Source organism: Schistocerca serialis, chromosome 3 (assembly GCF_023864345.2).
Source record: "Schistocerca serialis cubense isolate TAMUIC-IGC-003099 chromosome 3, iqSchSeri2.2, whole genome shotgun sequence".
Classification (NCBI taxonomy): Eukaryota; Metazoa; Arthropoda; class Insecta; order Orthoptera; family Acrididae; genus Schistocerca; species Schistocerca serialis.
Genome location: NC_064640.1, coordinates 66,247,098 through 66,270,402, shown reverse-complemented (window position 1 = coordinate 66,270,402; position 23,305 = coordinate 66,247,098). Strand labels below are relative to the sequence as shown.

At 37.5% G+C, this 23,305-nt stretch overlaps 1 protein-coding gene across 1 annotated transcript in view; it reads right to left on the bottom strand.

Moving 5' to 3' along the window:
• LOC126469717 (protein Daple) overlaps positions 1 to 23,305 on the bottom strand; it is a 195,271-nt gene that overhangs the window by 35,670 nt on the left and 136,296 nt on the right. Inside the window, exons 17-21 of the mRNA XM_050096907.1 lie at positions 20,120 to 20,299; positions 18,148 to 18,293; positions 13,371 to 13,463; positions 10,785 to 10,857; positions 3,424 to 3,556 (exon numbers count right to left, since the gene is read on the bottom strand). Coding sequence (XP_049952864.1) covers positions 3,424 to 3,556; positions 10,785 to 10,857; positions 13,371 to 13,463; positions 18,148 to 18,293; positions 20,120 to 20,299 — 625 coding nt within the window. The remainder of the gene's footprint in view (positions 1 to 3,423; positions 3,557 to 10,784; positions 10,858 to 13,370; positions 13,464 to 18,147; positions 18,294 to 20,119; positions 20,300 to 23,305) is intronic.

Sequence of the window (23,305 nt, the reverse complement as noted above, 5' to 3'; positions counted from 1 at the left end):
CACCTTTTTCTGAATTTAGAGCTTTCTATGTTTGCAGGTCATAGCTCCACATAAATGTAAATGTCGTGTGACTAGGGCCTCCCATCAGGTAGACCGTTCACCGGGTGCAAGTCTTTCGATTTAACACCACTTCGGCGACTTGTTCATCGATGGGGATGAAATGATGATGATTAGGACAACACTACACCCAGTCCCTGAGCGGAGAAAATCTCCAACCCAGCCAGGAATCGAACCCAAGCCCTTAGGATTGACATTCTGTCGCACTGACCACTCAGCTATTGGGGGAGGACACTCCACATAAGTAAGACTGATAAATTCAACAATAACAAAGACACGACTTAATGGTTCACGCTTCATAACTCAGTGGCTGTGATGTCAGATCATGTGACCAGGGTGGCTTGGTAGGCAGGGCACGAAACAATTTCTGATTCATTCAACTCTTTTTCCAGTATCACCACAATGGTATTTGATAGAGGTACATGTTGACTGAAAGGATCAGTTATCATATGCTACTGTCACATGACAAAGAAGATCTGTGTGAAACTGGAAGAAATCGAAACTCACTTGGAAGTGTTAGGCTTTGAGAAAAAATTGAATTTTAATTTCCAGAATGTTTCATGTTCATTCCTTAAAAGCCAGCTTTTTTATAGGAGGGTTTATTAAAAACAGGGAGAAATAACACTGTTCTTATGGGAGTTTTGCCGGGATTGACAGAATTTGTTAAAAGCAAGATTTCCTTAAAAGCATGTTTGTTAATTCAGAGTTTACTGTAAAAAGTGACTCAGTTAAGTTGATTAGTACTGGTGTCTGCTGATGGGAGTTAAGCTAACCTGTAGGTTGTTTCCTTGTGGTATGGAATGGATTCTTACACAGGTCAGTTAATAGTGATCACAATGAAATCCTCCTCCGCCATCATTTGATCCCCATTACGCAGGTCACGTACACTCAAAATGACAGCTCATTTCAGCATGAAAACACTTTTTTTCATGCTGTACAAACTTTCCAACTGCCAACTTAACACAATACAAACACAATTAAGTATACAGGTATATATGATACTGTGGGGAGATCCTCTGTGTGCTAGTACACAACAGTCATGGACAATTCTTGAAACTACCTATAATTCTCTGCAGAGAGAATTACACTTGCTAAAATGATATAGTATTGAGAAGGTTCATGTTACACAACTTTAGAATATTAGGAACTCATCACAGATTTGCCCGAAAGCTAGCAGGTTTTCAATCTCGTTTATGTGCCTATCAAGAAATCGACATCTCTACTACATGGTGAGTTGTTACCTATACTCATAAATTATTTACATTCTGCTAGTATGTTCCATCACCATATTTATAACCGTGCTTGCACAAGGGTATGGAAAGACTAGAAATGGAAATGGTCTTGTAGGCGCATGTGACCAGGCTCAACCACTTTTGGTCAATGGCATTTGTAGTATTATTTCCCTATGGATAGGCCCTGATGATCCATATACCTGGCACCCATAATATAACCAGAACTGCCCAAAAGATCTGTAAAACTGTGGTAGACCTCTGTCTTCTCCCTAATATCTGTGATAGGTGTTTTAAGATGTTTAGTACAATATGGGATCCAGTCACTTTGAAATCAAACAGCACGCTTGAAGCCCTCAAATTATTTCACGCTCACAATGGTGCTTCTCATTACCAAAACAGGTGGGACACACATACACACACACACCACAAACAGCAGAATTCAGTGCATACAATTTCCTCCATCAAGAATTTGAAGCCTGTGCATAGTGTCATCTTCTTCAGTCCCATTAACATCAGCTGGGGCAAATGTGCTGCTGTTGCAGGGTTGGAGAAGGGGCAAAATTATAGTGAGATTGCCCACAAATACAGAGTATTCCAATGACTCCCTTATACTGAAATAGATGTGATGCGTGTTTTACGATGAATGAGATTTCATAACAAATCACTCTGAATCCATTTGCTACTAGCTGATATTCATTTCATGTTTTGGCTTTCTTCAAACTGATACTGAACTGTCTCTCTCACAGGGCAAGTTGCCAATTCAGTTTGTGAAGAAATCTTTCTTCCGGGGAAAGAGGTGGATGGTGAGATGTCCTCCCCTGCCCCTAACTGGGTATGCCCTTGCCACGCATACATCAATTTACTTATCATTTATGGACTGATCAGCTTCTGATTTGTCTGGTAGAACAAATGATGCAGGGATTGATGGCTCAGTTGTCTTTCTTTTCATTGTTTGCTTTCTGCTTTGGTGGTACTAAGCAAGGTTTCACTGCCTCTCACGTAGCTTTCCCAAATTTACCACAAGTTGCATGATCATCGCATGACATGGCAGTATGTCCACATTGTTAATACTTAAAACCATCTTATGGGATTTCATGCCAGTATGTCCCCTTTGATGACACTTAAAAACATCTCGTGGGATTTAAAATGTAAGGTCTCACTTCAATATGGGGAAATCCAGCTGTTACATATTTTGGCAGCACAGGAGAGGTAAATTTTCATACTTCTTCCCTGTCTTTCTTCTTTAAGCCCCTTCTGCTCTATACTCAACTAAATCTCAGCAGGATACAACATATTTACTAAAATTATGGGTCCTGCAAACTTCAATAGTAGCTGCATTATCTCCAGGTAATCTAGTGATCTGCGAGGGTACGTCAATGTTTCCACTGAAATTGCTCCATTTCAAAATTGCTTTATAGATTTAAGAGTACCTACAATATAGAGAATGTCTTTCTGAATGGAAAATTCGATACCTTTTCCAAACTGCTCCATCCCCTAGTTTCTAAAGAGCCTCACTGTTCTAAATTTTTCTAAGACAGCCGGGATACTGCAGGCCCCAAACGTTGCTCAATTATGAATGTTTCATCTCAGTCACTATTCACCTCATTGGCAACTATAATGATCTTGAGGCTGAGATTTCTTTTAACTGACGTTCATACTATCCTCACAGTCTGCACCCTGTGACACAATTGTCTATTGCTGTGCCATACAATGGCCACTGAAGCACAAATAGAGTATAAAATTAGAGAAGACCACTGAAACTCATTGCCCCCAAGGTGACTAACTCCAGATTGATTGAGGAGAAATTAGTGGCTCATCAAATGCCACAGACATGGTAAGATTATCCTCAGAACAGACAACATAATACTGACAAAAACCACAAAGAGTTAACATGAAACAAAAATTATGCTGTAGAAAAGCATACATATCATTTAAAATCAAAAGTTATTTACAAAATTGTGCTCTGCATCCTGCTGAACACACATACCATATGTTGCATCACATTATAATTAGTCACACAATGCAATACTAAACATCTAAGAAACAGTGAGACAGTATTGTGTGTCTTTAAGCAATGGGGAATGGAGGCTGTGTCACATGCAGGAGAAGAAGAAAGAATGAGCTGAAGACTTACGAGGCGTTCTTTGAGACTGCATATCATCTGTACTGACATCTGAATCATTACCACCTTCTGATGATTCAGGACCTACTGAGCTTCTCCCCTGGCTTTCTGTCTGTTGGCTATCCTCATGCCAGGATTGGCGCGACTGTAAAAATAAAGATATTTAAAAATGAAGATATAATTAACACAGAAATATTGAGCAAAAAAAAATCACTATACTAATACACGTTCTTTACACCCCCCATCCTCTCTGCCCTCCATACCAATCACTTTCAATTCACATGTCCCAAGGCTGCATAAATTTATTGCAACTTGAAAAGTACAGGTAACACCTTAAATTGTGACTGGTTACAGTAAACTTTTAGTTTCAATTGATATTCACAAGTCATGATAAAGCCTAACATAAAACATTTGCATTTAAAGAATAGGTAACACAGACTGTTTCTCTATGTATTTAAAAATTTATTTTAAACTGTAGTTTCTCTCTCTATCTCTCGCTCTCTCTCTATCTTGCGCGTGTGCGCGCGCCAACACACACACACACACACACACACACACACAATGCAATTCTGTGGTAGTTCAAGCCTAGAAATGCACAGTTATTTCTCATGTTTGGGGTCTGCAAGCTCTAGAAACAAATGAAGCACATAACTGGAGAGCTGTTGAGCCAAATGAGTATGCAACATAATCAGTGACCAAGAAACTATCCAACACTAGTAAATACAGCTCAAAGTAATAATAAAAGAATATTTCTTCTTTAGGGCCAGCAGCACAACATATGTCTGATAAAGACATGATTATCAGAGTAGATGCACCAAATAGCTGCTTATAATAAGTGATCTTTATTTACAATAGACTGCTTCGACTTTATTGCCATTTTCAAGTGCCTGCAATCACAATATTGGTGAGAACAGGTATGGATGCCAATGTCATTTACATTAACGTAGCTGTATTGTACTCATGTCTAGACTGATATGATGTCCATTTACATTGTTAGTGGACTGTTTTATAGCTGTCACTGCCTTAATAAGATGGTAAGTGATGTCAAGATGTTGAAACTAAAATGTTAATCATGACATGACAGCAGTTCGATAGTTCCGCTCTTACAACACTGTATGTTTACAAAGAGTGTGGAGATGAACAGTGATATTATTTTATTAACTTAAACTTGTTACAAATGTCTTTGGTTGTTTCATTTGTTACCTCCAAGTCATACATTTTTGTGTTCTTAAACTTCAATAAAGTTTTTGAGGTAGTACTTGTGTCTAAATTCTGTAGGTTTGTTTAATATTTCTTGTGGGTATTTTCTCCAGTACTGAAGATTTCTAATTCTTCACGAATGTTCGTTGCAAATCCTTTTGGTATTCTGTGCAGAATCTGTAGTGCATTTTCGATCACATCAACAGTGTGCTTTTGATTTTTCAAGTGTAGAAAGAAGCTTCACTGATTACATTCATTCTCTCTAATGCATTCTTTATATCTCACATTCAAATTTCTTCCTGTTTGGCCAATGTACAAGCTATTACAGCTGCCATGTGTGATTTTTATATGCTGGTGTTATCATATTTTGGTTCAAAAGGCTAGTTGGATATTTGTGGCTTGCTCTCTCCAGCAATTTAACTGTAGCGTACCTCTTCATTATTTAACTAGCATTTCCGGAAAGTAGCGTAAAGTTTAAGTTGTTGTTTCAGAAACTTTGCACTGTTGTTTTTGTTTACACACAGTTGTGTATAGGCCAAGTTTGTGGAACCATATTTTCATGTTTATCTGTAATTTAACTGACTTATTCTTAATAAGCTATTACATTTATCATGAGTGAAAAATGCTTGACTTGCCGTACAATTGTTAGGTCGGGGCTTCGGTGTGATGGGTGCTGTAGTTTTTTCCATGTGGGTGACTGTAGTGGCATGGGAATAGGGGAAGTAAATAAGACTCATCAGTGATTTTGTAGGATTTGTTGTAGAGATAGGAAGATACTAGAACAGGAGGGGAAAATTGCCGCCCTTCAGGCTGAGTTAGACAAGGCCAGGGGAGATCTTGACAGGTTAAGGAGGGAGAAGGGTAGAGAGAGGTGGGAAGTGGCAACAGGCAACAGGAGGAACAGGCCTAGAACTTTATCTGACAGCTTCGTGGTGAATGTGGAAAATAGATTTGATCTGTTGCTTCTGTTAGAAACTGGTGAGTCTCAAGCAGTTGCAGGTGTAGACAGGGCACAACAAACTTTCAGCAGCAAATTGAAAAGTAAGAAAGTAGGGAAATCAGTAAAGAGAAAGAAAGCGTTGTTGTTAGGTAGTTCCCATGGAAGATGTGTTGGCCAACTTTTGCAGGATGAACTAGGATCAGAATACCAGGTCACCATTTTTTTAAAACCTAGTGCTGGTCTGGAGCAGGTGACAGAGGATTTAGGATCACTTTGCAAAGATTTCACTAAGGAAGACACCATGGTTATAGTGGGTGGGGCAGGTAATAGTATTGACAGAGATCCTGGGTACAGTATAGAGTGTGACCTGGCAAAGACTGCATCAGCATCAAAGCATACTAGTGTTGAGTTTGTATCTGTACTTGGGCGACAGGACCGACCTCATTTGAACTCTTCTGTTAAGAGAGTTAATTTGGAGTTGGAACGGTTGTTTATGTCGGGTGCAGGGTCACACATTAGTGTGGTTCCTGTTGATTCTCCCAATAGGTGGGATTATACTAGGCATGGCCTTCACCTCAACAGGAAGGGGAAGGGTAAACTGGCTGGGAAAATGGCAGGAAAGTTAAAGGGGGGAGGCACTGTCATGAGTGATAAAATACCAGTGGTTATAGGGTTCAGAAAAGACCCTTTTTTTACGGTAGTGAGGACAGAAAGAAACCAAATTTTAAGAGAGGTTAGGACTGAGACAAACCTTCAGTTTGAAAAAGAAACCAAAAAACATAATTCTAGATTATTACATCAGCATAGACAGCCATTGGTTAAGAATTTTCAACAGTCAGCAGATATTTTAACTCTACCCAATTTTAACTCAGTCAATGTGAAATGTCAGCTATCTTTATTGCATCAAAATATTCGAGGACTGAGAAATAAAATTGATGAATTAATTATCTGCATAGGTGAATTAGAGTCTTCAAACCCAGCTGACATAATCTGCCTCTCTGAACATCATGTGACCACTGGTATAGAACTTCTAAGTGTTATAGGGTTTAGGTTAGCACCTCACTTTTGTAGATCAGAAATGGAGAAAGGAGGAGTTGCCACATTCATCAGGAGCTGTCATAAATTTAAGAACATAGACATTCACAAATTTTGCCTAGAACAGCATATGGAAGCATGTGCAACAGAAGTAGAATTTCACAAAAAATCCTTCATAATATTAAGTGTATATCGAGCACCTGCAGCTAACTTTGATCTGTTCATAAACCACCTTGAAACTTTACTGGCCCATTCAACAACCAAAAACAGAGAAATAGTGGTTGCTGGTGATTTCAATGTAGATTTACTTAAAGACTCTCCCAATAAGAACTTATTTGAGTTACTAACACTATAATTCAATCAATTTAGTAATCGCTAAAGCGTTACGGAGATGATAGATAAACTCCAGTGGAAGACTGCAGGAGAGACGCTCAGTAGCTCGGTACGGGCTTTTGTTTAAGTTTCGAGAACATACCTTCACCGAGGAATCAAGCATTATATTGCTCCCTCCTATGTATATCTTGTGAAGAGACCATGAGGATAAAATCAGAGAGATTAGAGCCCACACAGAGGCATACCGCCAATCTTTCTTTCCACGAACAGTAAGAGACTGGAATAGAAGGGAGAACCAAAAGAGGTACTCAAAGTACCCTCTGCCACACACCGTCAGGTGGCTTGCGGAGTATGGATGTGGATGTAGATGGATGTAGAATTCCCACTGTAAAGTTCCCCACTAGGGTAGCCAATTGCTCATAAACAGCCATTGATAATATCTTTATAGAAAAGTCCAATGAACAACATTATATTACAAAACCAATAGTCAATGGCCTCTCAGATCATGACATGCAGTTTCTTCTGTTAAATATTAACACTGAATAGTATAAAATCTGTTAAATCTGAGCTCAAGAGGATAATCAATAAGCCAAAAATTGATTATTTTAAGACACTCCTCAGAAACATTCACTGGACTGATGTTTACAGTGCTCATGGCATGAATGAAAAATATAAAACTTTTGCTAATAAAGTGCTTACCTTATTCGAACACTGTTTACCCCAAAAACTTAACAAGGTTAGAGCAAAGTCTACAAAGAAGCCATGGCTTACTCAAGGAATAGGGGTATCTTGTAAAACAAAAAGAAAACTGGATCTGTCAATCCGAAACAGTTCCGATGTTGATGCTATAGCACATTACAAGAAATACTGCAAAATATTAAAGACTGTAATACGGACATCAAAGCAAATATATTACAAAGAAAAGATAGTCATATCAGATAACAAAATAAAGACAATATGGGATATAGTGAAGGAGGAGACCGGTAGAACCAGACATGAAGAGGGACAAATAGCATTAAGAGTAAATGATACATTGGTGACAGATGTGTATAGTGTTGCAGAACTTTTTAACAAACATTTCATAAGTGTTACTGAAAAGATGGAGTTGTCAGGTTCTGTAGATGCTGCTATGGAATACCTCAGACAAGACATTTCAAGTAATTTCCATAATATGAATTTGACCCTCGCTACCCCAGCAGAAATAATGTCCATCATAAAATCATTAAAATCAAAAACATCTAGTGGGTATGATGAAATATCAACAAAGCTAATTAAAGAGTGCGATTCTGAGTTTAGTAACATATTAAGCTATGTGTAACCAGTCGTTCATCAGTGGAATAATTCCTGAATGGTTAAAATATGCTGAAGTTAAGCCACTGTTTAAGAAGGGAGATAAAGAAATAGCATCAAAATTCCGTACAATTTCACTTTTGCCAGCATTCTCAAAAATTCGGCTTATCATATCGGCTTTATAACCATCTTATCTCAAATAACATACTGTCAAACTTACAGTTCACATTTCTAAAGGGTTCTGATATTGAGAAGGCTATATACACTTACAGTGAAAATGTGCTTAATTCATTAGATAAAAAACTGCGGGCAACTGGTATATTTTGTGATCTGTCAAAGGCATTTGACTGTGTAAATCACAATATCCTTTTAAGTATAGAATATTATAGTGTAACAGGAAATGCTGCAAATTGGTTCAAATCTTATATCTCTGGCAGGAAACAGAACGTGTTTTTAGGAAAGGGACATGTATCAAGCTATCAGGCATCATCCAACTGGGAACTAATTACATGTGGGGTCCCACAAGGTTCCATTTTAGGGCCCTTACTTTTCCTTGTGTATATCAATGACCTTTCATCAGTAACTTTACCAGATGCCAAGTTTGTTTTGTTTGCCGATGATACAAACATTGCAATAAATACCAAATCAAGCGTAGTCTTAGAAAGATCAGCTAATAAAATATTTGTGGACATTAATCACTAGTTCCTAGCCAATTCCTTTTCACTAAATTTTGAAAAAACACACTACATGCAGTTCAGAACTTGTAAGGGGTGTCCCATGAGTATATGCCTAACATATGATGACAAGCAGATAGTAGAAGTGGACAGTGTTAAATTCTTGGGATTACAACTTGATAATAAATTCAACTGGGAAAAGCACACCACATAACTGCTGAAGTGTCTTAACAAGTCTCTATTTGCAATGCAAATTGGGTCAGACATAAGGGATATAAAAATGAAAAAGCTGGCATACTATGATTACTTTCATTCCATTATGTCATATGGGATTATTTTTTGGGGTAATTCATCAAGGCAAGATGAAGTTTTCCGGGCACAAAAACGTGCAGTAAGAGTTATATGTGGTGTGAACTGAAGAACATCCTGTAGAAGCCTGTTTAGGGAACTAGGGATACTAACTACTGCTTCCCAATATATTTATACTTTAATGAAATTTGTGATTAAAAATATATCACTTTTTCAAACCAACAGCTCAATTCATGGAATCAATACTAGAAATAAGAATAATCTTCACAAGGATTTAAAGTCACTAAGTCTTGTACAAAAAGGTGTGCATTATTCAGGAACATAGATTTTCAATAACTTGCCAGCAGCCATAAAAAGCTTAACAACCAATGAAATTCAGTTTAAGAGAAACCTAAAGGATTTATTGGTGGCCAACTCCTTCTACTCCATTGATGAATTTCTCAGTAGAACCAACTGATTTGTGTGTGTATACATATAAGTACAAAATAACTTCTGCACAATTTCAGTGCAGTAATGTGTTCATTGTAAATAAGTATTATAGTAGTTGTATTACACATTTATTACCTTATAAATAAATAAATAAAACTTTTTTTTTTTAATTCAGTGCATTAGTATTTGTAAAATGATTCTTTCATATAGTGTTCATTAAAAAATGACAATCATTCCACTTGGGACCTGTGGAATGGTACATTAGCTTATTTGTTTGAGTTGTAAATATTTGTCATGTATTGTTTTTCTGACATTTTCTACATCCTGGAGGACCTCCTCACCACAGATCAATTGGAATGAAAGTAAATCGAATCTAATCTTACCTTATCTTAAAAGTACATTAATTCTGTTGAAGATTCACTATGTATTATGTTCTGTTTTCGTGTTTTACATTTGTAGTATAATTGTGTGATTATGTTGAGGTCAAAATCATTTGTATAGGCTATATAACAAAGTGTGTTAAGGTCTCTTCGAATTGCTGGCTTTTCTAATGGTAGGTTATTTAACCTGTTAATCACTGAATAGAAAAACACTAGTTTATGAGCCACTGGAAGACAGGAATTGCTATTTATAATAATGCCAGAAGTGTTATTAGTTCTATAGGTACCAAATGTGTGGCAATTATTATCTTTGTCAATTGTGAGAGATAGATAGTTAATGATAGTGTCTTTCTCAATTTCCACTGTGAATTTAATTTTAGGGTGCTGTTGGTTGAGTTTTCGATGGATATTTTCAATTTCTGCATGGCTACCATCGACCAACATGATGGTATCACCTATGATCCCCATAGCGCATTATGTATATTCAATCCCTAAGAAGGAGGAATAATGCAAAGGAGCAACTGGATAAGGCTTCTAAGTGTGTCACAGTTTTTTTTCCTTTTGGTTTCACATGTTTGGACATAAATAGACTGTTCTTAGTACGAATAAACTGTGACAACCACTGTTAGTCAATTAGTGAGTTCTGGGGAGGTACGACAGGCATTACTGCGCTTCTTCACTCCTTCTAGTTTGAAATGTTGTCTAGAAACATTACCTACTTACTTTAAGATTATAAAATTATAATCAATGATAAATTTACAAAGTACACAAAGAAAGACATACCCGTGGGACTTTACTGATTAAATCAGATCCTGCTTTCTTGACTCGTTTTACTAATGTTGCCCCAAAACCTTTCCTGTAACACCAACAAATTTGTTATCTTCATTAAACATATCTTATTTAACTCATAACAAAGACATTTTTTGTTTGAGATCTCAGAATGATATACTAGCAGGAAATGTATGATTTTCTTTATAAGAAAACGAGTGAACAGTGAGAATTAGAAAAACAAATTCGTCAGAAGAGTGATAATCATTCTTGCCTCTGCTATAATCTATCCAATATTCTGCAAAACATTCAATGGGAAAAAATGTATGAGAATTTAAACATTGTACAGGCACTTCTTTCTGCAAAGATTTCTTTATAACTGAACTGTGAAAGACCAACTGCGTACAGAAATGTAATAATATAAGTACACTATTTTTTACTGAATGCATATCTTGCAGAAACAACAGCTCACACTATAATTAAATATTTATTAATTTAATTTATTAATAATATTAAATAGGAAACCCTTCCTAATAATTTGCAAAAAGCAGTTACTATCTAGAAAGAGTTCTATTTTTCTAGGGCTACAAAGAAAGAAATAATACAATAAAGCTCAAGAGAGAATGCTTTTGGCAGTCTTTTAGATGATTTATTAATCCCTCACAATACTTGTATGTTGAAGTCTAATTAGGTCAAGAAGAGCATAGCACTAATCTTCAGCTATACATGAAGCAGACAGGCTAAAAACCTGGCAGTATCAAAGACATGTCCAACATAATATCTTGGTAGTAATGGTTTGTTATACGGCTATTTTGATAATTTCTGCTTTACTCCAGCAGTAAAACATCCAAGATTCATAATAATAAAAGCTTCTACAAACTATTATCTGAGAAGAATTGTAACACACAAATGCAACTGGATTCTCACAAGATATTCATAATGTACATATGTGCCACTGAGAATTCAGATAAATAAGAATTATGCCATTAAGTAGGATAGCCATCACAGAGAGGATAAATAATAACAGAGAGAGAGAGAGAGAGAGAGAGAGAGAGAGAGAGAGAGAGAGAGAGACTAATGCACATACACAGGCATGACCAATGTACACTACTGGCCATCAAAGCTGTGACATCATGAAGGCAGCATGCAACAAATGTCAAATTAGTATGCTTGGATATGTAAATGATTTGCATTTCAGCTCAACTGCACAAAGCAAATAGGAGTAATGTCATCTACATTCCATACATAAGGAACAATTTTGCAGCAGGCTTCTTATACAGAAATCACATCTGAATGTTGTTTGTTTGTGAGAAGACCATGTTATGCTTCACGTAAGAAGGGGATTGTCTGAAGCAGTAGGATTGCTGACAAGTGACACTACAGTATATCATTTTGTGACACTGCTGCTCGCTTTGGTCATGATCTCTCATCTGTCATGCAAATATGGAATTGATGGTTTCAGGAGAACCATACTAAATACCACACAGGACCTCAAAGCACCACATGACTAGTGTCCAAGAGGACAGGCAAATTGTTTGCTCAGCTCTGCAGGATCATACACCCACCTCATGTACTTAGACTCCGGAAATGGGCTTGTTTACAGCAGGACAAGTTTCCACATGGGCAGTGTGGTGACACCTGGAGCACCATGGTGACCACTGTTGTTTTTGTCTTTGACACAGCAACAGAGAGGGCTGCAGTGAGACAGTGATACACTCAAAAGCAACAACACTGCATGCAGGAGCAGCGTTGTATCAAGATTTCAGACAAGTCCCAGTTATGCATACAGATCATGATAGACGTACACACATGTGGAAGCTCTGAAGAGAACCAGTGCTGCCAGATTGTATTCACTATTGTAATATGGGCTCTCAAGACATGGCATGACGGTATGGGATGCCACTGAATACAGAACAAAATCAACTCGGGCTTACATAGCTGGTAACTTAAGACTGCAGTCATTACATTTCTAATTGGTTTAGCTTGGAGCCAGGGCCCTACTTTGAGGTCTCCGTGACATATAACGGGATGAAGCTAGACTGCACATCACCTTTGCTGTCCTTACCTAACATTACACAGAGAGTGTTCAACTGTTGTCTTGACAAGCACACTCACCAGACTGCCCTCTCACCCCCTTGAAAATCTCTGCCATGGATTGCTGTGAGACTGCCACGCCACAACTCACCAGGTACAATGATTTATCAACCCCAGCATAGAGATGAAGTAGCACGGAATGAGGTACCTATATCTGTCATCTGAGCCCATTTCATCTTGATGTCCAGCTGTGTTAGAGCCACTGTTGGACCAGAGATAGCAGCTCTGTGTACTAAATTTCACATCCTGTATACTCCCAAATCACCTACAAGTTTAAATGTGTGTTCTTCCTGCTATACAGTATACACACAGTAAGTAAAATTTCATTATTTGCTATCCTTCCTGGTGCTGCTGTTTTAATGGCCAGCAGTGCAATTTGGTTCAGAAAGGAAACATGGTGACTCTAAGGAACTAACATTACTTTAAGAGATTTGACGTAAGTAAATAAAAATAGCATGCACAAAAATTAATAAGTTATATTTGCTTGTGGTAAGAAATGTTACACACTTCTTGGAGGAACAGCTATCTAGTTTCCGGTAGTGGTCCATAATCTTTTCTTCCAGTTTTTCTTTCTGTCTGCAGAGGTTGTTGAACTTATCACTGTGGGCAGTAAATAACACTTATCTTAAGATAGAACAATATTAATTCAGAACCAGTCACCTATATCTCAATGAAGTATTATGAATAAACTACTGGAAGATCAATATCTCAGTTAAATATTAACTAAAGAACTGCAAGATTAACATATAACAACATTATTTCTGATATTACCTAAGGCAGATAAAATAGTTATTATCACCAGAATTTACTGAAGACTATTATCAGGTTGACACACACATGTAGAACTTCCACCAAGTTCAATAACAGAGGGAAAGGGCAAGCGATTACACGACATTAACAAATTTACCACTGGATGCATAACAGGAGTCTTTTGGGCCTAGAAATCTTCTCTTTTTCTCAATAAACTGTCTTAAAAAGTTTATTTTAGTTTGTATTCTGTGTAAACCTTGGAAATACAATTGACTTTCTTTGGGAAAAGCCTTATTTTGGTACAAATTAAATTAATTATTTTATTTTAATAATTTTCTGATCCCACAAGTGTAAGGTATGGCAGAGTCTTTCCAATAGCTTATTTATCAATGACTGGAATGGTGCATTCTGTTGCCAAGATTACTAACAACAATTAGCAAAGCAGCACAGTTATATTCTTCGCTGATATGCCAAAATTATTATGACACATACATCCAAGTCTTATTTTGAAGGTAAATGTGTTTTTCTATGACAAAATACTTTCAGACTGCATTAGTTTGATTTCATAGCCAGAATAATCATATAAGATTCTTTTCTCCTGCTTACAGTATAGATACTAATCACCCATAAGAGATAAAAGATTGTCATCTAGAGTCAGCACAAGGATGAAATTTTGAATCAACTATTTCTGAAGAGCTTGGAGATGTAGCTCTCTCTGATCAGCAAGCTAGCAGAATTCAGACATTAATGGTCTGTAGTATGATAAACGTATGGCTTTAGATGTGGCAAGTGAAGAAACCAGTGAAAATTATATAATACAACTACAGAAGTGCTTATTTCCTTATTGGGCATGATGGAAGTTGGTGGAGTAAAACACTACCACCATTGAGCGGAATTTAAGAATACGATATCATGAAAATTCCACCTACTTCGTCCAGTGAGAGATAGTGTAACTCTCTCCATTTTGGATACGATTATTTTATACCACAAAGAATGTTACAAGAGATTGAGCACTGTATTAATTCAGAAGGTATGTGCATTGCTAGTATCAAGGAAAAAAATTGGCATAATGTTACCTCTGAGGAAATGGGTGCATTTCTTCGACTCTTGATTATGATTATGTTGCCAGAAGCTAGTATGTGCTATCGGAGAGCTATTTCATGATAGCCTTGCCAACTCCATTCATTTGACCACATTTTCAGTTAACAGATTTGAAAATGTATGAAGGACCCTGAGATTTTATGACGAATGGACCAGAGAGGCAAAGGGCAAGAGTAAAAACATTGCACCATTTCACTACGTTTCTGAACTTTTCATTGAAATCTGTCATCTAAGGATGCACCCCAATGAAACTTTAACTTCAAAAGTTATTTGTTTTGTATATTCCCAGCAAACCACAGAAAAGTAGAATAAAAATATTTTGGGTTTTGCATATGCCATAAAATCAGTGTTGTATCCACTACAGTAAAGATTTTTTCCTTCCAAATATTCAGTCGAAGAACTACTGCAGGATAAGATTACAGCAGTGAAATCTTTGGCACAAAACAAAAAGGAATTTCCATCATAAATGAAGACTGTCAAGTACAGAGAAGCTTTATCATCATCATCTGGTTTCAAAAACAATTTGACAATTGTAAGTGATGGGGCCTAATAGGACAAAAGAGTTATATTGCTAAGTTCTCTGCACCACAGTGCCACAGTAGATGAAGGACCTAAAAAGGAAGCTGAATATAAGCTTTATTCTACAATAAAACTAAATCCTTTGATCATTTGCAGAAGGCAGTCAAATTGATGTACTTTGTCCTATAAACAAACTAATGGATGTACGAGGGCTATCCACAAATTACATTAAGTTTTCGTTTGTATCCGTTAGGGGCAGGGCTAGCGCGGCCATCTTGGTGTCATGGCATTCCGCCGCTCAGTCGGCATCCTGCCTTGCTAGTGAGACGTTCGTGCTGTACTCTGTTGAGTTACTGTGACAGTTTGAAATGTCAGCATTAATTGGAAATGCCGCGAAGTGTGAAGTGCGTGCTGCAATAAGGTTTCTGATTGCAAAAAACTGTACACCGATAGAAATCTATCGGCAGCTTTGTGAAGTGTATGGGGACAACATAATCACAAGGTGGAGTGCGTCAATGGGTCATAAAATTTAAAAATGGCCGAACTAACGTTCACGACGAAGAGCGAAGTGGAAGACCCAGCATAGTGACTGCTGAACTTGTCGAAAAAGTCGATGCCGCGGCCCGTGAAAACCGTAATTTCACAATAACGGAACTCTCTATGAGTTTTCCACAAATTTCATGAAGTTTGTTGCACGAAATCATTACCGAAAAGCTTGGTTACCACAAGTTTTGTGCAAAATAGATACCAAAAATCTTGACAGAGATTCACAAAAATCAGCGAATGGCTGCAGCGTTAACGTTTTTGGACGCTTACGAGAAAGATGGCGACTCATTACTCGATCGCATCATTACTGGTGACGAAACATAGGTTAAGTATGTGAAATGTGAGACAAAATTGCAGTCAATGCAGTGGGGGCGCACAAATTCCCCCCAAAAACCCAAGAAATGCATGCAGACAATGTCGGCAAGGAAGGTGATGGCAACTGTCTTTTGGGACAGAAAAGGTGTGATTTTTGTGGATTTCCTGGAAAGAGGCACTACAATAAACTCTCAAAGGTATTGCCAAACTCTGCACAACCTCAGAAGAGCAATACAAAACAAGCGCAGGGGAAAGTTGGGCTCAAAGATCTTGCTGACTCACGACAACGCCCGGGTCCACACGGCAAATGCCACTCGCGAAGTTCTCGAATCTTTTAAGTGGGAGTTGTTTCCTCATCCGCCGTACAGTCCCGACCTGGCACCGAGTGACTTCCACTTATTCCCAGCAATGAAGAAGTGGTTGGCTATGCAGCGCTTTGATGACGACGCACAGCTTCAAGAAGAGGTAACCACGTGGTTGAAGGCACAGGTGGCCGAATTTTACGACGAAGGAATTTCCAAGCTCATCCATCGCTGTAAGTGCCTTAATTTAAATGGCAACTATGTAGAAAAGTAGTATTTAAGTGTGGCTTTCATCTGTATATAATAAAAAAAATTTCCAATACTTTATTTATTTTTAATTCCAAAACGTAATGTACTTTGTGGATAGCCCTCGTAGAAGCAATAGATGGCTCATGCTTATGTTCACTGCAACTACAAGGACAGATCTAATAAAAGAAGAATTTTAGTCAAGAACTAGGGCAACAAATGTGTCTTCACTTGGAGAAGAGTGTCAACAACCCATGCATCCAAAAGAATTTTCTACAGTATGGTGTGTTGTGAGCAAAATTTCTGGTATGGACTCGATAAAATTAAAGAGATTTTTAAAATTCAGTCTCAGGAAAATTATAACATAATTTAGATGTTTCATTTTGTATGAAGGTAAAATAAAGACCAGTATCATAATTAATACTTTCTTATTCATTCTGTGTAACCAAATTCAGCACTACCTGATAATACAGTTTTATTGCTCATTTAATGTAAATTTCTTTTCAGGTAGAGGTCTTAGAGACATGTCTCAAGCATTTTTCAAGTCCACCTAGCCAAACATCCACAGATTTAATGGTTATGTACAAGACAATGAGGGCGGGGGTGTTACCTGCCTGATAATGGTGCTGAACATCAGCAAACTATCATTCACATCAGAGTAAGTTTAGAGGCAACAGCGAAAATAAACCCACAAACATACATGAAAGGCATACGGTAATATGTGAGCTGAGGTAAAAAAATAAAATTAAAAAAAAAAAAACAGTAGTAAAAATGATAGTGGTAATGGTAGCAGCAGCAACCTATGAGGAGTGTACTGGATCACTAGGAAAGAGTTTCCATATGGTTTAAGACACTGTGAGAGGCAAATCCACTAATAAGGCAGTTAGCACAGCTACTGCACTACTCTCTCTACCTTAAGGAGATCAGGAGAATAGGCAAAAGTGTCAAGCAAAACAATCAGACCCATGAGTGAGGAAAGATCATCATCAAATACAGGGCAATGAAATCAAAGAACAGTTTCCATTACTGCATTTAATCTCACTACTTCTGAAGAAGGAACTATTGACTCTTAGATTACACGTGTTGATGTTGGAAAATACAGTTGACAACCATGTTACAATTACAAACAGACAGGAAGTCTGGCCAGCAGAGATTGGTTCAGGATGCTTGGAAAGGGGGATGGTAGGTCAATGTGCGGGTTAAGATTGCTGACAGTTCTGTACGCAAGCAATATTACTTTCTACTTGAAGTGTTTCCATTGGTAGTACAAGAACTGTGCCTCTTAAAAGTACTGGCTAGCCTTTATGCCACTATAACTTTTTTCCTAAATATAGCTGTCAACCATACAGTAAGTTTTTTTTTCTTTCTTGGTGAAAATCTATCATTCAAAATTGACATAATTAATATAAAAATTTTAAAATAAATCTCATTTCACTTTTAACAAATTTGTATGAACTAAAACAAACATGGACAATAACATGGCAAAAAACTGTTGTAATACCAACGTGAATATCTTTTCCTCTTGATGATAGTGTTCCTTATCTTCAAGAGAAAGCGTTAAAAGTTCATGATACTGACTAAACATATGAGAAACATTTTCCATGAGAGCACGGCGATCATCTTCCAAACTGGCATTCATTTGTTGTAACAACTGAAAAGTAAAAAATAAGAGAATTATTAATGCCACTGATAATGACAATGATCTGATGACAATATTACATTTTGTCAGTAGAGGATGCTCATTGAGCTAGCTGATAAATGTTAACAAGTATATAAACAGACAGTCTTATATGAAACTATAGTAGCAAACTGTGGAATGCTTTCACACTGGGTTGCATAGAAGAAAGTGCTAACACCCTTACAACTATTATAAGGCATAATGAACAGCAGGATATATAAAAGTCATTACTGCACACACAATGATTTATTCAGCAAGTCCAAACGAAAGTCAATAAGTTCTCATAATTTGATAAAGCAAACAGTACTTTTTTTTTAAAAAAAAAAAGGGGGGTGGGGGGCGACTCTACTGGCAGAAAATTATACATAGTTAATACTTGTGGCAACTTCTTGTGTAATCAATTAAAATAAAACAAATAGATAATTTTCTCTCTGTCGTAACTGTGTAGTGGTGAAATATATATACATTTTCAGTCATGTATATTCAGTAAATTGCCCCTCCAGAAAGAGATTTATGGCTTTCCAATCAGTTTTTGGAAGGGTATTTTTTTCTGGTCACCTTGTGATTGCCAGCAAGGTAACACACAGAACACCTCATTGAAAATAAGGAAATTGCTGTTCAACAAACACAGCTTAAACACCAGTGTCAGCCTAATTAACTGTGGGGAAAACTATTCTCCACCACCCACTCCATTTTTATCAATAAGCATCATGTCACTCACACAAACGTGTGATAATCTTCAGCCAATAGCGCGCACACAAATTATTTTAGTATATCATTTGGGAGGTACTACACTCCTTAATTTGGATCCCAGACTTTGCATCCACACCACTTTAGATCAGTGAAGAATGATCTCCTTGGTAGGTGATTTGCAACAAACAGACACAGCACTGTGCCTCATAAAGTGGCTGTGTGGACTTGATGCAGATGGGGAAGGGGTGAGGGGTGAGGGGAAGGGGACAGATTGAAACCTAGGGGTGACGATGTTGAAACGTAATGAGTACCACTGCCGTATTACAATGTACCAACATAACTGTCTCTGGAATAATGTTTGTGCACAAGAGCAGTCGTTACTCCACTCTTTTAAACACAGACATAGGTATAAGAGTTGTTTACACAGATAACATATCATTCTGGCAGCACTGATGACTACTTATTTCTTGGCTGTTACTAACATTAGGGCATTTTAAGAATAGACACTCAATAATGTAGGAAAGTGAAAATGATATGGTTAATGAAGATGTCTTTTCCAAGATAACAGTCAAAAAATGGTTCAAATGGCTCTGAGCACTATGGGACTTAACATCTGTGGTCATCAGTCCCCTAGAACTTAGAACTACTTAAACCTAACTAACCTAAGGACATCACACACATCCATGCCCGAGGCAGGATTCGAACCTGCGACCGTAGCAGTCGCCCGGCTCCGGACTGAGCGCCTAGAACCGCTAGACCACCGCGGCCGGCTAACAGTCACAACCCACATACTTATTACACATTGTTTTCTATTCTTATGGACGGAACAAAATGTAACATAGAGGTCAGAAAAAAATAGTTTATTTTATTTTTGGGTTCATTTTCTCATCACAGTTCCCAAAATCAGTTCACATGCTGTATATGATTTGCTTGGTAGGTGATTTTCACCAAACAGAGACAGCACTGTGCCATCACACAGAGGCTTCGGTAACTGAACGATAAAATTATGCAGCTATGCTTAACAACTGATTAGTTCTATTTGGGAAAAAAGATATGAGTTATTGATACCTTAATTTTTACAATATGGGAGAATTCATATCACTTACCTCACACTTATGAGTCATTTTTGCTAGCTCCACTTCTAGCACAGCCAATTCACCCTGCATTTCTGTTGCCCGTAATTTAATGCTGCCACTGTCAGATCGCAAAGAACGATGCTCTTCTTGCAGATTTCTGTATTCTTGCTTCAGTTTTTCATTGGCTGTGAAAAGATTGCGGAAGTCATCCTGAAATACACAAGGGCAGAAATTTGAGACATTTTAAACACTCAACATATCAATATAGAAAGTCTGCAGTTTTACCCTGAAGAGGAATTTTATTTTTATTTCATGAGAAATACTTACAACAGAAAACTTGTTTATATTCTGTGTGATGCGATTGTGTCACACCATAAACAGTCCTTTCATACACACATAAAAACATGTTATTCTAGTTGATAGACACAGACTCACTAAGAATGTGCTATGGCATGTACTTTTCTTTCTCCAGGACAATAATAAAATGTTTGTTCATTTCATAGGAGATCAGAAATAATTATGTATGAGAACACAAGTTGCATTACAAATAATGTTCAAACTTAAATTCTACAAATTATTCTTATTTGAGGTCAAAGGGGGGAAAAAAAGGAAAAGAAGGTTGAATCCAAACAACACACAGTAAAAGATCTGATTAAAATTCTTAAGATGATAAGCAGTTTCAGGGATTAAGAAAGTTGATGAGTCCAACACTAGCATTTAATGACAACTGTTGAGCAGCATAAAATTACTACAAAAAGAATAAAAGACACAAAAATTAGTAGAAACAAAAAGAGAGAATCGCCATACAAAGGACCCATCTAAGAAGAGAAAAATGCCGACGGAAAAGTGAAAATTAAATTCTGTGGTTGAACAGGTAGAGGTAGGTAGCAACAAAGGTATATATAGGAAAAGGTCAACATTCAGAGTTACAGTAGAGAAATCTTGGACACTAATTAAAATCTATATTTACTTTTTCTTCTTTTAAAATCCATTTGTCAAAGCCTACAAAAGGAACAGAACATCTCATGTGATTGAAAATCGGTCCAGATCATTCCATTTTTAATGGTCACAGACAAGATCTACAACGGCAAAGCGAAAAGTACTTGGGCTGGCAGTGGAAACTTCTTTCAGTTCGATGAACCCTCTGCCAGGCACTTAAATGTGATTTGCAGAGTATCCATGTAGATGTAGGAAATGTACTTTTTTTTAAACATAGTTGACTTTTGAGTTGAAGCACTTTGCCCAGTTTTCCATACAGCACACAGTGATTCTAAATAGTTTACATAATATCCATCAATGGCTGCCGTCATTTTCATTGTACTCTAAATATATTCCAACATCAAACTTTTTAACATGTAGAAATAGGTAAAAGACAGTGGTTGCCAAATGAGTTGAATATGGTGAATGGTGCAATCTTGCATTACTGAGCGGTTTGCTTCAACTGGACTCACACAGGTCATTGCAGTTGACCAAGAGCGCTTGCTTTAGTTCAATTCATTTATCTTGGCGGCTCGCGCATGCCCGCCCAGACGCGGGAGATTGCAGCGTTGCCAGTTGTACGCGTCAAGAGAAGCAGCGCCGTAGCAGTGTAGTTCTCAAACTTACGTTTAGGGGGGAGCGCGCAGTTTATGAAGTAAAGCCACCACGGCCGCATTAACCCTTTCGCTGCTACAGAGACGTGCTCCCCGCATTCCACGCCTTGCGCGATTTTGTAACCACTGCACTGCTCGCCTGTGCAGACACATAGTGTTCCGACTGCTTTGACACACTTATCATTCGATTTCACAAAAACTATTTGGCCCAAAAATTTGATTTTGACACATCTTCTTGACTGATACCTTCCCCCCATAAATGACTTAATTTTGTTTCGATTTTCAACGCAGTTATATTGCGGCATTAAATGTAGTAAACCATTGCAACAAAATTTTGAAGAGTTTGCAGAGGTAAAGTTCATAGCGTATACTTTCCGTATGTTCGATTGTAGTTACCACAATGTTGAGAATGAAATGTGGACAAGGTACCTAAATTTCATATAAAATTTACTGTATAACAACATCTCATTTAATTTAAGTACCAGATTGGTGTCGTATGTAATATTGAGAAATATTCCGTCTTTCGCGACTGTAATAAAAGTTTTATTTACACCGGGCGCGTTTGACTTTATTTCAAAGCACTTCAATCAATCAAAAGGAAGTACACAAAATACGTTAAACAAAACTGTGGACTTACAAAAACATTAGGACTTGAATATACTGTGTATCAGTGCTCTGAGCTATGTCAAATATAATTTTTGTGTGTGGCACACACAAAGAGCATTTATTTGCTAAAACACTGATCGGCCGACACAAACGTTGAATATTGTGTTACCTCAGCACAAAACTACGAAAGGTGACTTGGCAATGGAGGAGACAAAATGCTGTCCAATGAAGATGCTTCAAAAGAGAAAAACGCGTCTGGTCTAAATAAGACGCTTATTACAGTTGCAGAAGAGGAATATATTTCAATACCACTGGTAAAATTGCAACTGTGGAACAAAAACAAGAAAGAGAACATGAGTATTATTGTGTATGTGCCTTACCCTTCATTGTTGTCAATCGCTGCGATAGTCTTCTGCATCGCTGTAGTCAGTGTCGCAGTCCGAATCATCAGGTCTTAGAGTTATGATGATGGGTTCAAGCAGATTGTCAATTACAATTTCCCTGTCCATGTCCTCCTCCTGTAGCCTTTGTGCATGCCGAACACATTCAGCCCATGCTGAAGAAGTAATTCTGTCAAGTGCTTCGTGCAGTAGCCTTTCTGTATCGGCAATTTTAAATGTCACGTTTCGTTCTGCGACATACCCTTTCACTTGTGCCCAAATTAACTCTATCGGATTGTATTGGCAATGGTACGGTGGCAAACGCAAAACTGTGTGTCCATGTTCCTGTGCGAAACAATCGATTTCATAAACTTTTGTGCGAGGCTTATGAAGCACTACAAGATTCAACATTTCAGCACGAGTTTGGTTGGCAGTATGTGGAATATTTTTACTTGCAAGCCATAACATGATATCGGCTTTTTTTGTCTTGTTGTGGGTGTCTTGTCAACAACAACAGAGTGATAACTCGCATTGTCCATTACAATCACCGAGTTTGCAGGCAAGTAAGGGAGAAACTGATTCCTAAACCACAATTTAAATGTCTCAGAGTTCATTTCGGAATGATAATCCCCTGAATT